This window comes from Helianthus annuus, chromosome 6 (assembly GCF_002127325.2).
Source record: "Helianthus annuus cultivar XRQ/B chromosome 6, HanXRQr2.0-SUNRISE, whole genome shotgun sequence".
NCBI classification, from domain to species: Eukaryota; Viridiplantae; Streptophyta; class Magnoliopsida; order Asterales; family Asteraceae; genus Helianthus; species Helianthus annuus.
This window is the reverse complement of record NC_035438.2, coordinates 37,321,582-37,338,586: the sequence shown is the minus strand read 5'-3', so window position 1 is coordinate 37,338,586 and position 17,005 is coordinate 37,321,582. Positions and strand designations below refer to the sequence as shown.

At 37.6% G+C, this 17,005-nt stretch overlaps 1 protein-coding gene across 1 annotated transcript; it reads left to right on the top strand.

Annotated features, from left to right (window-relative positions):
• The first annotated feature begins 1,054 nt into the window (after positions 1-1,054).
• LOC110865140 (berberine bridge enzyme-like 8) lies at positions 1,055-2,875 on the top strand. The gene has a single exon (XM_022114358.2). The coding sequence runs from the start codon at positions 1,064-1,066 to the stop codon at positions 2,699-2,701; it is 1,638 nt and encodes a 545-aa protein (XP_021970050.1). The 5' UTR covers positions 1,055-1,063; the 3' UTR covers positions 2,702-2,875.
• Positions 2,876-17,005: the final 14,130 nt, after the last annotated feature.

The window sequence follows — 17,005 nt, the reverse complement described above, 5'->3', positions numbered from 1 at the left end:
GAAAAAGTTGTAATGATTTTCCAAGTCTTTTCGTATATTTTCACTTAAACGATGTATGGATTTTGGGCGTTATAAAATATGTCCATCGGGCTCGAGTATTTTTGCCATTGCTTTTAAACAGTCATAACTTTTTCATAACTAAAAATTACATCATAAAATCTGGCAATTTATTCTATTTAAGTATGATATTGTTATAGGTTTTTTTTTTTAATTATAAGAAAAGAACTTCTAATGTGATTAACACTGCATGTGTTCTTCGTCGCATCGTGCGAGCAATCTTTAGTATGTGTGTATATATAAATATATATAATCAAAACTAGGTTATATAGACCCGTGTGTTACACGGGGTTATGTACCCCTTGTATAATGGAAAAATGAAAGTACAATAACATTTATAAAAGTTCTCGAAAGCTTGTTATGATAATAAAAAAAAATTGTATTGATTATCAAAATTAAATAAAAAATTTAATTAAATACGAAACATTAATTAAAAAGAACGGGATATAGATATTTTTTTTTTCTTTTTTTGTAAAAAGCATATAAAAATTAATTGGACTTATAAATTAAACTTAGTTAAATTAAGGAAATTATATATAAGGTAGAATGCGGAGTTAGGTGACATTATTTGAAATTATTTAATAAAAGTATTATATGTAACTGTATTTTGTATGGATTTATAATGTTAACAAAGAATATTAACATAATAAACAAAGCATAGAGCTTGACTTGATAAATGTTAGGAAATTAAAAATAAAAATAGTTCTGTCAAATATATGTATTGATTCGCCGATTCAACTATGAAGACAATTATTAACATAAATTAACAAAACAGAGAGCTTGACTTAATAAATGTTAGGAAATTAAAAATAAAAAGAGTTCTGTCAAATATTTGTATTGATTCCCCGATTCAACTGCTCCGATTAATTTAAATGAAGACGATTCATACCTAACTTTAGACAAAACTTTATTATAATTTATTTTTCTTAATGGTCTTTTGTTATGTTTGAGGCTCTCGTGCCCGTTATAAATACACTCATCTACATTATATCAAACACACCAAAACATGAAAATATCACACCTTGTGTTCCTCTTTGTTCTAACTCTTTGTTTCTTTGTTTCATGGGGAGCCACATCCCCCTTCGATGTTGATGATTCAGTAGATTTAATAAGTTGCCTCAAATATAAAACCAACAATGTCACCTTCATCTCTCAACTCGTTTTCACCCCCCTCAATTCTTCTTTCCAGTCCGTTTGGGAAGCTAGAGTCAACAATTTTAGGTTCATTAAACCCTCCACCCCTAAACCATCCGTCATCGTAACTCCCATCGATGAAACACAGATCCAAACCACTCTTTTATGCACCAAGAGACACGGATATGAGATCAGGATCAGGTCAGGAGGACATGACTTCGAAGGCGTCTCGTCTACTGCTGTAGTTCCATTTGTCATGCTTGATCTTTTCAACATGAATTCTATAGATGTGGATGTTGGAAACAAGACTGCATGGGTCCAGGCTGGTGCACGGCTTGGTCAAGTCTACTACAGTATTTCTCAAAAGACCAACACCTTGTACTTCCCCGCTGGTGTCTGCCCCTCGGTGGGTGTGGGCGGGTACATGGGCGGCGGTGGGTATGGAAACCTGGTGAGGAAATATGGGACTGCTGCTGATCATGTTTTGGATGTTCGGTTCATGGATGTCCGTGGAAATATTTTGGACAGGAAGTCGATGGGCGAAGATTTGTTTTGGGCGCTTCGTGGTGGTGGTGCTTCCAGCTTTGGAATAGTTCTTGCATGGAAGCTGGGGTTGGTGCCAGTGCCAGAGATCGTGACTGTTTTCTCGGTGAATGTAACACTTGAAGAAGATGGGACAGATATTTTCTATAAATATCAATATGTAGCACCAAGAATGGATCGAGATTTGCTTATAAGAGTTCGGATGTCAAGTGAATTTATAGGCAACACCACAAAGAAAACGATACGAATGTCGTTTGAAGGACTTTATCTTGGCAAAATCGACACATTGCTTACATTGCTAGACAAACGCTTCCCTGAGCTCAAGGTGAAGCAAGAGAATTGCGAAGAAATGAGCATGGTCCAGTCAAGCCTTGTATTAGCACTTCAGGGATTCACAACCTCGACCCCAACCGAAGCTATAGCGAACATATCTGCCATCCGGAGGGAGCTGTCGAACGCCAAAATTAAACTAGACTATGTCAGGACTCCTATCCCTAAAAGTGGGCTAAGAAAGATCTGGAGAAAGATGTTTGCAAACGACCGGTCAGAGACGTTGATCATGTACACTTTTGGAGGGAAGATGGAGGAGTACTCGGATACAGCAATTCCCTATCCTCATAGAGCTGGGGTTTTGTATCAGTTGTATAAGGGTGTGAGTTTTGTTGATCAAACTTCAGACACGACCCCAACATCACTCAGACGGATAGAGTGGCTGCGAAGTTTTGATACGTTCTTGGAGCCATACGTATCAAAGAACCCAAGGGAGGCGTATTATAACTACATTGATCTTGATTTGGGTATTGGAAGTGACACTTATGAGGAAGCAAGCGTTTGGGGTGAAAGGTATTGGAAGAGAGAAAATTTTAAAAAGTTGATTCGAATCAAGGCCGAAGTGGATCCAGAGAATTTCTTTAGGCACCCACAAAGTATACCAGTTTTTGACTATGCACTTGTTTCGAGTAGTTGAAGACATGTACAAAGCATATAAATTTGCAACTTTCAACCGGTTCTAGTTCATGTACGTTTTTTTTTTGTTGAATAAATTTGCAATTAATAAGTGTGGGAGTTGTAAGTGTTTACTTTGACAATTATTGTTCTTGATCCTAGCATTTTATGGTGGGATTATAATTTGTTATCATTATTTTGATTGATTTTTTTAACAGTAAAACTTATATATATTTGTATAGAAAAGGCAAAAATGAGCTAGCAAGAAGCTAAGACCCAGTTACATGATTATGTCCCGAACGTTAAAATCGCACCACCTATTCCAATCTAGATTACACGATTTTGTTCTACACCTTATCCACAGGAAGGAGTTCTCTTTAATTTGTTCCACTGTTCTTGTAATGGTGATCGATTGGTTGCTGAAAATCTTCTCGTTTCTTGTTTTCCAAATCTCCCACATGGTTGTCATGACTACTGCCTCTACGATCCTTTTCCATCCCTTCGATCCTTTCGCTTCTTTCACCACGTTGAGCATTCCATGAATGGACAATACGTCTTCGGGGAAAGGGATTTTTAACCACCTGCATATTTGCCACCAAATGGTCCTCGAGAACAAGCATCGAACGGTCACATGGTTTGCGTCTTCTTCCATTATGCCGCATCTGCTGCATGTTTGATCAATATCTGGTACTCCCCGACTCCTTAATGCCTGTTTTGTGGGCATTTTATCTAGCTCCGTTCTCTAGCAAAAAAGGTTTACTTTCGGTAATACAGCGGTATTCCAATGCTGCCATTCTTCTGCAGCGTCCGCCTTTGTAGCCTTAGCAATCTGTAACCTAACGTCCGTCATAGAAAATGATCCGTTCTTAGTCGATTTCCAAGCCCACCGTCCCGACCCAGCCCCACGTTAAAATGCTGGACAGAACTTCCATTCGTGCCGCTAATTGGTCTTTCTCTTCCTTGTCTCGTGGTTCTCGATACCATCTCCAAGTCCAACTGATCAATCCGTATTGATTTGAATAGTAATGTTGCACCATCGCCCCTTTGTTCCTTGATAGAGCATATAGTTTAGGAAACCTGCAGCGAAACGCACCGCCGTCCGTCCAATTGTCTTGCCAGAACAGAATGTTATCTCCACACTCCACCTTTCCCTTTAGATTGTCCTCAATCGAAATGTTCATGTTCGAAAGCACTGACTTGATCGCTATAATGTCTTTCCACATCCCAACGAACTTCGGTTTTAGAGGGAATGATTGTCGAACCACTTTATTCTCGTGTATAGACCGAATGACTTTGACCCAAAACGCAGTCGGGTATTCTTTAAACTTCCACCACCACTTGATAAGTAAGGCTAAATTAGTCATGCGAATATCCCCAATCCCGAGCCCCCCATGGCGCTTGGGAGCAATTATTTTCTTCCACGCGATCCACTTGATTTTCTTCTTTCCAACCTTAAAGCCCCAAACAAACTTCCTACGAATACCCTCAAGCGTATTTGCCACCTTTGAAGGAATCTTGAATATAGACAAATAATAGTTGGGAATGGCTCCCAGAACGGCTTTCGCCAGCGTCACTCTTCCTGCAAAAGATAAACAATTTGCCTTCCAACTTAACAATTTGGAGTTGAACTTGTCGATTATGGCCTTCCAATGTCTTGACATCTTCATGTTTGCTCCAACTGGTAGACCCAAAAAATTAAAGGGGAGAGAACCCACTTGACAGTTGATATTTTTGGCCATCTCATTCAATTCATCATTTTCAATGCCCACCCCAAATAGAGAACTTTTCGTCAAATTCACCTTTAGACCTGAGCACAAGTAAAAACATCTAAGAATTCGGTTTAAAATCTTGATGTTCACCTCGGACCATTCCCCAAGAATATTACATCGTCTGTGTAGCAAAGGTGAGAGACCATAGGGCCTTCGTTTGGCAGTGATATATCCTTGAAAACCCTAATGTTGACCGCTTTCCTCATAATTACATCAAGGGCCTCCATTACTAATAAAAAAAGGAACGGAGACATCGGATCTCCTTGACGAAGGACCCTATATAATTGAAATTCCTTTGTCGGCGAACCGTTGACCAGAACCGACACACGACCCGATTTAAGACACGTCTTTATCCATTTTCTCCACAACTCCGAAAAATTCATGTCCTTAAGGTTGGAAAGGAGAAAGTTCCAACAAACCGAATCGTAAGCCTTCTCGAAATCAATCTTAAAAATAAATATTTACTTGTTCGATTTTTTAGCCTAAGAAATGATTTCGCTCACAATTAGAGGTCCATCTAAGATCGAACGACCTTCGATGAAAGCCGACTGAGTATATGAGACCAACTCCCCACGACCGGTCTGAGCCGGTTAGCCAACGTTTTCCCAATAACCTTATATACAGCTCTGATTAACGAAATCGGCCGGAAGTCTTTGATTTGGCGAGGATCTCTAATCTTTGGGATGAGAGAGATAAATGAAGAATTGCATCCAGGAGGAATAGACTCATACTGAATGAACTAATCCAACATGCTGACAAAAAAACGGTTCCAGAGTGGGCCAGAAACGTTTTATGAACCGAAATGTGAACCCGTTCGGTCCCGGGGCGTTGTCCCCCCCCCCCACAATCCCAAACCGCTCTCTTCACCTCCTCCGCTGAGAATCTCGATACCAGTCTTGCACTTTGAGATTCTGAAAGCTTCTTGAATTCGGCATTGGACAAATACGACTTTCTGGTTCTTTTTTCAGCAAACTGTTTTTTGAAAAAGGCCATGATCTACTTCTTAATTAACAAGGGATCCATGCTAACATCCCCATCTACTTCCAAAGAATTAATTCGATTATTGGCCACCTTAATGTTTACATAGTTGTGAAAGAATGCGGAGTTCTCGTCACCTAACTTTACCCAATTGAGCCTTGCCTTCTGTATCAAATCCGCCACCTTATTATTCTCAAATTGTTTAATCTAAAGATGACATCTAGCTCTTTTTTGTTTTTCCTCCTTGCAAAGGGGTCTGACTATCGCAATTTTTTCCAGCTCCTCTGCCTCTTTGTTTGCTACTCTACTGATCCTTTCTTCCTGAATTTTCTCCTCCGATCTCCATTTTTGATGTTTTTTTAAGATGCCTGAACAAGTCTGTCAAGACATCAAAGCTATCTGTATTCGAGGTGTTTACCATCATGGTCTGCGAAACAATCCCCCCAGCCCCTCCTTATCCAACAACTATTGAAAAATCTAAAAGGCGTTGCTTCGAAATCTATATAGGAGCACGATAAAAGCATGGAAGCATGGTCAGATAAATATCTTGATAAAGCAACAAACCTGGCACACGACCACTTCTCCTTAAACACGTCGCATACGAGTGCCCTGTCAATCTTGCTCAGGCTGGATCCATCTTCCGGCATGTATGTGTATCTGCTTCCCCCCATTGGGTACTCATTCAGCCTTGCCTGATTAATAAAATTATTGAAGACAGAAGCCCCATTATGATCAAATCTGGAATACAGGCGATCATCCTTTTCCCGAACCTCGTTAAAATCCCCGATGAAGATCCACGCCCCATCGAAGTTGTGTCTAAGTTCGAGCAGAACCCTCCATACCTCTCTTTTTTTAACTGGGTCATTGAACGCGTAGACGTTGGCAACATTTAAATTGGTCCCAGATGCCTCGTGCCGGCCAGAAACCATGATAACTGAGTCGTGCTTGAAGATGTCACTCACCAGGAACTCAGATGGGTTCCAAACCGAGAGTAACCCCCCCCCCCCAATCTCCCAAGGGCATTGATACAAACATTACCCGCAAGTCGGCTCCCCCAAAATCGATGAACGTCCGCGTCCCCTAAATCAGACATTTGTGTTTCCTGTAAGCAAAAGAAGGAGACCTTATGGTCTCTTACCATTCTATTAACCCAGTTGGCTTTATCCAACCCTCCGCCCCCTGATATTAATGGCTAAATAATTCATGGTTGTTTGGTTGAACTCGATTCTCCCTATACCAGAGATCTCACCTGTCTCTGAAAATTATCCAAGCAAATACCAAGTTTCTTACCGACCTCCATTGTAGCGGCTATCTCCTTTTTACAATCGACGTGTTCTATATCCCCCTGAGGCTCTGCCACTTCTTTGAACTCCATATTTAAATCGAAATCCTTCACCCTCTTCTCGACCGGACCAGAATTTTGGTTATCCGATCTTAATCTCTGTTTCTTGGAAGAAAGATAATCAGGAGGGATAAACGTAGGTGGAGTGCACTTCTTCATCTTTTTTAAAGTTTGTCTACTATTTTCTTTGATGATCCCTATTGGTGCATAAATGTCTGTTAACTTCGTCTTGTATCGAGTCATGTATTAGATTTTATAGACCAGGACGTATTGTTTGAAAGATTCGGGAAACAAAGCTGAACAAGCCAGTTCATGTGAAGTGGCATATGGTCAGTTCATGTGAAGTGGCTCAGCTATATATACCCCAAGCTTGTGTTCATTTGAAACGATTCGAGATTTCAGAGCCGAGGTGCTGTCAAATTGTCAACTGATCTGTAAAGCTTTGAAATCAATAAACAAGATATTCTAAGCGTAAATCAAGCTGTAATAAAGTCCGAATCATCGAATTCTGCCTTTGATTCTGATTAAAACTCTTCTGATCGACTCGTTTAGGTCGTACAACGATCCTACAAGTGGTATCAGAGCTCAGGAGGAAGAGTTCATACCAATTCAGCTTGTTTTCACCATAAAATCTGACTTCTACTCATTCTTCTTCACGTTTTTCGAAATTCACGGAGTTTTCGTGGTTAAAATGGATTGAATTTTTGATATAACACGCGAAACACAGTTTTAACAAATCCTTGAATGAATCAGACCTAAAATCAATCTAAAACTTGCTTAATCGGACAAAAAGGACCAGATCGTTTGAAGTGTATTGTTCAGTTCGTATGGAGTGAATCATTCAGTTCACACGAAGTGACTCATATTGTTTGGAAATACTTCAGTTCGCATGAAGTGGGATAAGTTCAAGTCGTTTGAAAGCTGATCAGTCCACATGAAGTGGACTTAATCAGTTCGTTTGAAATTGTGCTCAGTTCGTATGAAGTGAAAGATTGTCAGATCGTTTGAAAGTTATCCCAGTCTATACGAAGTGATCAATTATCTGTTCGGTTGAAATTTCTTCAGTTTGCACGAAGTGAACTAGTAGCAGTGTCACATCACTAGTTATCCGCTCGGGTTACTCTTTAGCCCATCCAATTGAGTGTCATTTCACGTTCAATTAAGGGTTATTATCTGATCTATTTCAGTTTTATCTGATCATTTTTTGTGAATTGTTTGCAGGTGATTCAAGATTTACAAGGTGCAAATTTCAAGAAATTGAAATTTTGTGGACTTTGAGCTAAAAAACAATTTTTGAACCAAGTCATTTAACAAAGAAATTGTGGCTAAAATGTTTGATGAATATGAAAACGATGATCTTGAAAGATTAAATAATTGGTATGAAGGGTATTGGGTTAGTAGGTATAAAGATGTGAAAGAGAATGATTAGGTTAAAAGATTTGAATGTTTTTTATGTAAGAAAGATGAAATGTTGAATGAGTTGGAAAAAAAGATATGAAAGTTTAATTGACAATTTAAAAAGGTACAAGATAAGAATGTCAAATGATGAACATATATCAAAATTTGCAGACGTGTTACCTGTAGAGTGGAATGAATTTTTGAATAATCTGAAAAAGGATTCTAGATTTTCGAAATTTGATCCAAAAGAATTTATCAGTGACCTGAAAACACACAAATATGAAAATGATAAGAAAAAGAAGGAGTTGATAAATGAAATAGAAAAGAACTTAGAAAAAATAACTTTGGATGTGATGCTTGAAATGAGTAGAAGAGTCAATATGTGTCTTGTAGCAAAAAATGTTATGAAATATGATATTAAGAGGGGGTGTTATATAGATGAAAGTATGAATCCTCTTGATTTCGTTAAAATTTTGTGCAGGTACATACAAGACAGAGACAAAGGTAATTTCAAAGAATGAAGAATCCGAGATAAATGAAACTTCAAGATCTGAACTTGTGTGCTTAAAATATGATAAATCTGAATCAGACAATGTCAAACTCTTGAAAGATGTGGAGAGTTTGACATTGGAAACCAAAAATTTAAAAGAAAATGAAAAAGAATTTCAAAATAAAATAACAGATTTAGAAAATGTAAAATTAAAAATTGAAAAAGATTTTGAAAACAAAATAAAAATTTTAGAAAATGAAGATGTTTTTTGGATAAAACTAGAAAATAAAGTTTTAAAAGAAAAAGAAACAGAATTTCAAAGTCAAATAAAAGTTTTAGAAAATGAAAAATCTGTTTTAGATAAAAATAAAATTGAAAATGAAAAAGCAATAAATTTTCATCTTGAGAAAATCACTCAACTTGAAAATGAAGTTGAGATTGCTAGAAATAAAATTGATGATTTAGTAGAAATTAAAAAGTTTTGTGATCTCGTCAGCTATGCTAGATCATATATGTCCAAAACCGATCAATGAAATTCCAATAAGCGACAATGTCACAAATTATGACAAAGTCATAATTGAAGATTGTGATGAAAAATCTGATGATGAAGATGAGAAAAGGAAAATATTTTTGAAATTAAAAGAAAAATTTCAAGAAACTGTTTTACAATCTACTGAAAGAGGTGAATGCTCTAAGCAAAAACCTTTTAAGAAGAATGTAGAACAAAAACAAAATGTTAAAAATTCGAAAAATTTTCAAAACAACACTAAAAGATCATCAGTTCAATCATCCAATCATGATAAAAAATTACAAAAAATTGAAAATCAAAACTCACAAAAAGTTGACAAAAAGTGGTGCAGGTTTGACCACGGTGCTCAAAAGTCAAATCAAACTTACAGGAGAAGATGGAATGAAGATTCTTCAGAGATAAATCATTATGATGATAGAAAAAGGAGAAGTCATGATTACCACAAGGCAAATCAATGTTACGATCTAAGTGTGTGGTTTGAAAGAGGTGAATGGTACGATAACAGGGTGTGTTACAAATGTGGTTTTGAAGGACACATTGCTGTTAACTGCCAGAATCAGAGATTTGAAACAAGAAGATGCTTTGAATGTCAAATCAAAGGTCATATTGCCAGAGATTGCCCAATGAGATCAAAGGGAAGATCGAGGGCTGAATCTCATGGAAAGATGAAGAAATCAGTCAAAATTGAAGAAAAGCCCAAAGAATAGAAAGTGAAAGAACAGAAAGTGAAACTTTCACAAGGGTAGAAAGACAGACTGAGAAAGAAAAGGAAGAAAGCACGAGAGTATCTTGAAAAGATTTTGTCCTCGGGTACAACTGGTAATTCAGATAAAAGTTCTGATAAATTGATTTGCTCAACAAAAAATGGTCAGTCAAGCAAAACGAATTCATCAGATACAAATCTGAGGACAAAAGAGAGGATAAAGAAAGAAAAATTGACTAGTAAAACGGATAAAAAATCAAAGAAAGTTAATTTTTCAAATAAAATCTTTATCAAAGTTTTTGAGTATAAAAGAAACTGTGAAAGGTTGTACATGTCACATGTTAATGAATTTGGAAAACCTAATTCCTGTGAGGATTGGGTTCCAATAAAGGAGGGCGATGAATTTGTTTCTTCAGAAGCAAAAGAGCCACATTTTGGTGATGAACCTGACTCGTCAAAGTGGGAGGAGCCACGTTCGGGCGATGAATCTGATTCATCAAAGTCAGAGGAGCCATCTGTTGAGGTAAAAGGTGACAATTCCGTTAAGACAATGGATGATGCAAACTGTCCATTATTGTCAAACGAAAATTTAAAACAAAAAATTGGCAAACCCAAGGTTCGTCAGGCTTGGGTGGATCTTTTTAAATAAAAAACCTGACTTGCCGGAACTCCCAGGTTGGTAATTGAGGAGTAGGAATCGGCATTTTTCTTGAGAAATTCACGTTTGTGATATTTCGACCTACAAGTGGTTAATCAATGACGTTAAGTTGTACTTGAGTTAACTTTCTTACAAGTGATATTGTTGATTGAACCTACAAGTGTTAAATTTTTCAAGAGGTTAAGAAGACAATGTGATGAAACCCCAAGTTTGTGAAAAGACAAACAAAACTAATTTTCCGGAAAAACCATTTTGATTAAAACAAACTTAAGTGTTTTGAAATCATAATGGGAAAATAGTTTGTCATCAGGGGGAGTTCTGATTGTTTATGCCGAGTGAATGGAGAACTGAAGTAATTCACAACAATTGTCATTTTGTTTGTACAGTTTGTTTTCAAATTTTCCATGAAAATCAAAAATTGAAACATATTTTTGATTTTAGGGGGAGTAAAATTTTAGAAAAATTCCAAAATTTGAAAAATTCAAAAACATTGTAAAAATCAAAAATTGAGTTTTGTGTAAAAAGAGGAAATGATAGTACATCAGTAGACAATCACATTACGCTAAAGAAATGGAATGTTTAAATGTGATAAACGGTCTCATTGATGATATGCCAGTAGGTTTTTACACGTTTAGTAGATTGTTTTCGAGATATAAACCTAAATATCAAATACTTGCTTATTTAATGGGGAACATCTCTCGGATATATAGGTAACCCCTGAATTCTTGTTTGAAGGGCTTTCTATTTCTGACATAGTAGGTCTTTGTGCGTGATGATATTTGGGGTATTATACCTGGACTTCTGATTTTGCGGAAGCAATAGCCTGGTCCTCGTATAATGCTCTGCACTGCTTTAAATCTTAAAGCCTACCCTCAGTACAAAAAATGATGAAACATTGCAAAATGCTAATTATGTGCTGTTGAAGAAAAGATCCCCAAACGGGACACACCTAAAGACGAGCCATCATCTCTTTGTCTGAACGGAAGTTCTAACCTGAGCTCTCATGGTCTCGCATTTACCTGTTTACAGATATCATTAGTGTACATTCACCTGTAAGACTGAATATAGTAGTCTAGATATTGGAGTATATTCTGAGGTGGGACACGCGAGTAAGTTCAAGTTATTAAAACACGAATCTTGTATCTCGAAACAGTTGAACTTTGTGTGAAAAATTAAGTGGATCAGTATACTGACAATCTACATGAATCGTTTAGAACTTAAAATGTTTAAAGCTTAACGGTGATAGTGATTTGTCATAAACTGATATGATCCTCTGACGCGAACTCAAACAAAAATATTGTCTGTAAATATTTCTTTACTGCTTTTCATTAAAAACAAAAACCCAAAAATATTGCGTTTTTAGTATAAATTTTGTAAATACTAAAAGATTTTCGACAACTGATGTTGGAGAGCTGATTTTCAAAATTCCAAGTGCTGAACATGATGAACAATAGGTTTGGGAGAGTTTGTTTGAGATGTGAAATAATTTTGAAAGGTTTTAAATGGTGCATTAATTTGAATAAAATTTTTGAACGTTACAAATTCAAGAGGATTATCAATGTCAAAATTGTTTATCTTACAAATGGTAGAGGATTGTGCAGGTTAAATCCAGGTTTCTGATCCTGTTGCTATGGAAAGCCAGGAGATGTTTGATGTGCGTAAGTGTGTATATGTTTTAGGTATATATTTTAAGCCCTTTTTACACTTTTAGCCAAGTTTTAAATTTATAAAACACGATATTTACTAACACTAAACACACATATGGGCAAGTGCACCCATCGTGGACGTAGTATAGTGTTGGTAAGATACCGAGGTCGTCCAAGGACACAAGAGCTTTTAGTACCGGTTTATCCTCAACGTCTAATCAATCAAAATGTTAGAAAAAGGTTTTAAGCTAAGAAAATAAAACTAACTAAAATGCTGAAAAATAAAATAAAAATAAAACAGATAGACAAGATGAATCACTTGGATCCGACTCGTGTGTAGTGTAACCTTTGATTATTTTTGCACTTTTGCACTTGTTTAAGAGATTATCTTAGTTATTGTAGTAGGCCCCTCTTTTGAAGGCGACGTTACCCTCAACCCAGTAGTTTGAGTCAGCAAGGATACAATCCTAAAGGGTCGGATTATTGAAAGATAATTAATTAAGTTATTAATGCATAATGTTGTAGGCCCCTCTTTTGAAGGCGACGTTACCCTCGGCTAAGTAGTCTGAGTCAGCAGGGATACAATCCTAAGTAGTCGGGTTAATGTTTTAATAGTAGTTTAACTTATGAGGGGGTCAAAGAGTTTGGACCCCCGTCATCCAATACCTTTGGGTATTGAAGGAGGTCCTACTAAATTTGACCCAGGTCCTTTGCAGGATCTATACACTGAACAATGGCAAGACTCTTACCAAACCGTTCCCTTAACCCCCGACCAGGTAGCCAACATACCTCCATATAGACCGTGGAGATATGAATGGTGAAAATCTTTTATTTTATATAGACAGTAAAATAATGCCAAGACACCACGGACAAACAATAAGGAAGAATCACCTTCAACATAAGAAATTAGTAATTAAAGTCATTAATACAAAACCAATTAAAAAGTGCAAAATATTAAAAATAATAAGTATTACACTAAACACTTGTCTTCACCAAGTGATGTAAGAGACTTAGGCAAACATAGCCTTTGATTGTCAAGAACTCTTACGATCAATCTTGGATCCCGAGACGACTCACACACTCTATGATGGACAATGGGTGATGGTGGTGGATGATGGTGTTGTGATGGTGGTGGGTGGTGGGTGAAGTGTGAGAGAGGTGGTGTGCCAAGGGATGAGTTACAAGAGCTCCAAACACTCCTATTTATAGGCTGAACAGAAGCTCGGGCACGGCCCCGTGTCCGCTGGGCACAGCCCCGTGACCATCTGACTCTCTCTCTTCATTAATTGCAATTCGCAATTTCAATAAATGCGCCTGCAGGAAGTTGACCATGCCCCCGTGTCCGCTGGGCACGGCCCCGTGGTGGGCAACAGAAGCTTCTATGAGTTTGTCTTTTTTGCTGTCACTTGGGCACAGCCCCGTGGTCACTGAGCACGGGGCGTGTTCAGTCTTCTGTCTTCTTTGTTTTGCTTGGGAAGATGCTGTCGGGAGGTCGGGCATGCCACTTTTGTTCCTTTTCTTGTATTTATGTTAGATTTAGCTGTCTTTTTGCTTCTTTTGTTCATTTGAGCTTATTTAATCCTGAAAATACAAAAGGAAGATAAAAGCATACTTTTTCCAACATTAGTACTAAAAAAGGGTTAGTTTTATGCCACAATTGATGTAATTTATATGTTGCATTTTGTGCACATCAAATACCCCCACACTTGAATCTTTGCTTGTCCTCAAGCAAAACTCTTTATAATGTGGCTTACACACCCAAATGGAATGGGTAGAAGAGAAGTTTTGGGCTTGTCATAGAGTGTCGGGATTTCCAAGATTCTTTATTTAGGTTTTATTTATTTACAATCCTATTCGTCATGATTTATTAAAAACGTTTCATAAAATAAATTACTTATTAGGGCATAACATATCTTTTTAAAATTTCATTTATATACAAGTTCACATACCTCACGGGGAATCACTCAACACTCGGCCGAAGGTGTATTTTTAGTGAATCACTCGAGAGCGGCATGGAACTTACTTCTACCATAAGCTTTCCAAGCAATCAATCCTCCTCCTTTTTAACTATATACCTTTGTAAATATCAAGAGGACTTTTTGGGTGAGGGGTTAGGCTTGGGCTAAAGGTGGGTGGTTGGGTTAGCGGTTAGTAAAAGGGCGAAAAGCGTAACAAACGTCAGTTTTTGAAAGACTTTTTATTTTTCACATTTTTATTTCATTTTGGTGAACCATTTGTTTCAAACAAATTTATTTTTGATGGACTTGTTTGTTTATTTGGTTTCATCAAAATACATATTTTTTTTTTCAAGTCATAAGAAAACCGAACGCTGTTACTAAAAGAAAGGGTTAAATAAAAAGGTTTAGGTGGGTAAAAAGGTGATTTGTTTTGGGTTAAGAAATGAAAAGGTTAGGTTCAAAGGGGTTAACTAGGGGGATTTTGGGTAGGTAAAAAAATGAAAAATAATGGTGTAGAAAGAAAAAGGGTTAGTCCTAATGCCTCCATCATTTACTTACTTGGGTTTAAGTTGGCAAGGACCGGGAATGTATTGTCGTGGCAAGTTCTAGAGTCGTACGAAACAAGCGGCTATTCACACAAGAAACGAAAAATGAGCATTTAGTGTAAAGATATGTATTTGTATGCTCGATAAATGCTCAAAACTCACTTTTGTGGGAAAAATGTTTTTATGTGATCAAGTATATATAATCAAATTTTAACTAAGCTTGTCATGCCGTTTCATAATTTCCTTATGTTGGTTCTTTTTATCACGACGCTATCGATTGTAAACTTGTAAAAATATAACCTTGTTAGAACTTGAATTTCCCAACTTAAACTTAGACAAGTAAAAAGAAAAATGAAAATTTTTGAAAAAATTTGGGGTGATTAGCGGTTCCAATAGAGTTTTGTGTAAGGATTGTTATTAGGACTTGCAAGATTCAAGGTTTTAGCATCCCCCCCACACTTAAATTACACATTGTCCTCAATGTGTCCCAAAAATAAGTTTTTAGGTTGATTGAATGTGTAAAAGGGTGTTAAAAGCAAAATTTTATGTTACTGGCATCTTGGACACGGCCCCGTGGTGACCGGGCACGGCCTCGTGTTCAGGTGCCAGTGACAGAAATTAATAAAAAGAAACAGAAGCCTGGACACGGGGGCGTGTTCAATGAACACGACCCGTGCCTAGTAACCTGAACTGGGCGATTTTCTGCAGATTGTTCAGCATGGGGCCGTGTTAGGCGGACACGGCCCGTACTGAACTTACTGTAATGAAGAATTTGTTGTCGGATGGCCCTGTTTTGGTGTATGGGGTGATGTTTCTCATTTCCCTTGTTATCCTTCACCATCTCAAGTGTGTTCAACATCATCCAAACCTTAAAACCATCATTTCATTTAAATCATAGAGAGATACATAGTCCTAGGAAATTAAAAACAAAGAAGAAATAAAAAAGTTAAAAGTCCTAAATTAGATAGGTCGAGTGATACATAAAATTATCATAAGGAGTCCTATTTTCTCATTAAGAACCAAAATCCCGGGAATAGATTCTCGGTATTGTAGTAGGACTCTTAGCCGAGGGTTATCTTCCTAGATGTTGTTAAAACCATTCTTCTATCTTTCTTGGGAGGAAGAAGGCGGCTTCGTTTTCCTCAACGTCTTGCGGAGGAGGAGAAACACCAGCCGGGACTCCTTGCAATATGTCTCGAGGAGGCCCCGGGTGCATGGCATACCACTCGGCTGGTATGATGACTTCAGGCACCACGTTACATGCCCTTTGAGTTATTATAGGTACCAAAGGAGGAGATGCGAGAATGTTCAACCTCTGGTGCAAGAGGTTGACCTCCCGGAGACACCCTTCCAGTCCCACCGTCAGATGGTTGATACGGTCGACCAATGCTTCTTCCACCCCCATCATTTCATTAATAGCTTCTCTCAAGGCGTAAACATAGTTTACAAGAGAGTCTTCCACCGTTGATGACCTCCTCCTATGTCAGTTGTTTCTTGATGAAGACGTTCCGCTTGTTCTGCTCGCCATTCTGGGAAAACAGATCGAAAAAGAACTCAATTTTTAAGGAACAGAACCTCGGACACGGCCCCGTGTTCAATGAACATGGCCCGTGTCTAGTTGTCTGTAGGATTTTAAAGCAAGGAATCTTGAAGTTTTAAATTATTTTCTTTGTTTGTAAGTAATGTTTAAGCATATATAATTTAAAACAGAGTGATATAACTTATTTCAAGCAAGATTCCTTGAATAATGACCTTACAAACATCACAATAAAGGTTGGAATCATGAAGCTTCCAAGCTTTAATGGAGGTAGTAGTTTCAAATTGACGGAGAAGGCAATGAACAGAAGTGGAAAAGACAAGAGGGTGTTTGAGAACCTTCTTTTAGAACATACCTAGGATAGTATGAGTGAAGATCCCAGGAATCTCTGTCTTTTGAAGTGGTCCAAATGAGCAGGAATCATGCTGCATTTATAGAAAACGACAGCACGCTGGACACGGCCCCGTGTGCAGATAGAATCCTGATACATTTTTGTCCGTATTCTGATAAAATCAGAAGAGAATCTTTTGGTGGACACGGGGGCGTGTTGACCTGGGCACGGCCCCGTGTCTGGAAGCTGTCTTATGGAGTTTGTCTATTTTCAAGGAACTTATCCGGATCGGGCGGTTCCTTAATGGATGGAACAACCCCAAAATTCCTAAGATACCTTAATTGATCTAGATTAAGATGAGAATGCAAGAGGTTGTCGGTGAGGGTGATTCCTATGCTAAATGTAGGTGGACAAGTCCAACCCTTTTCCGGGCTCTCATTAA

What these genes read in the sequence shown, in the direction of transcription:
- LOC110865140 (XM_022114358.2), top strand. Translation starts at nt 1,064, where the DNA reads ATGAAAATATCACACCTTGTGTTCCTCTTTGTTCTAACTCTTTGTTTC.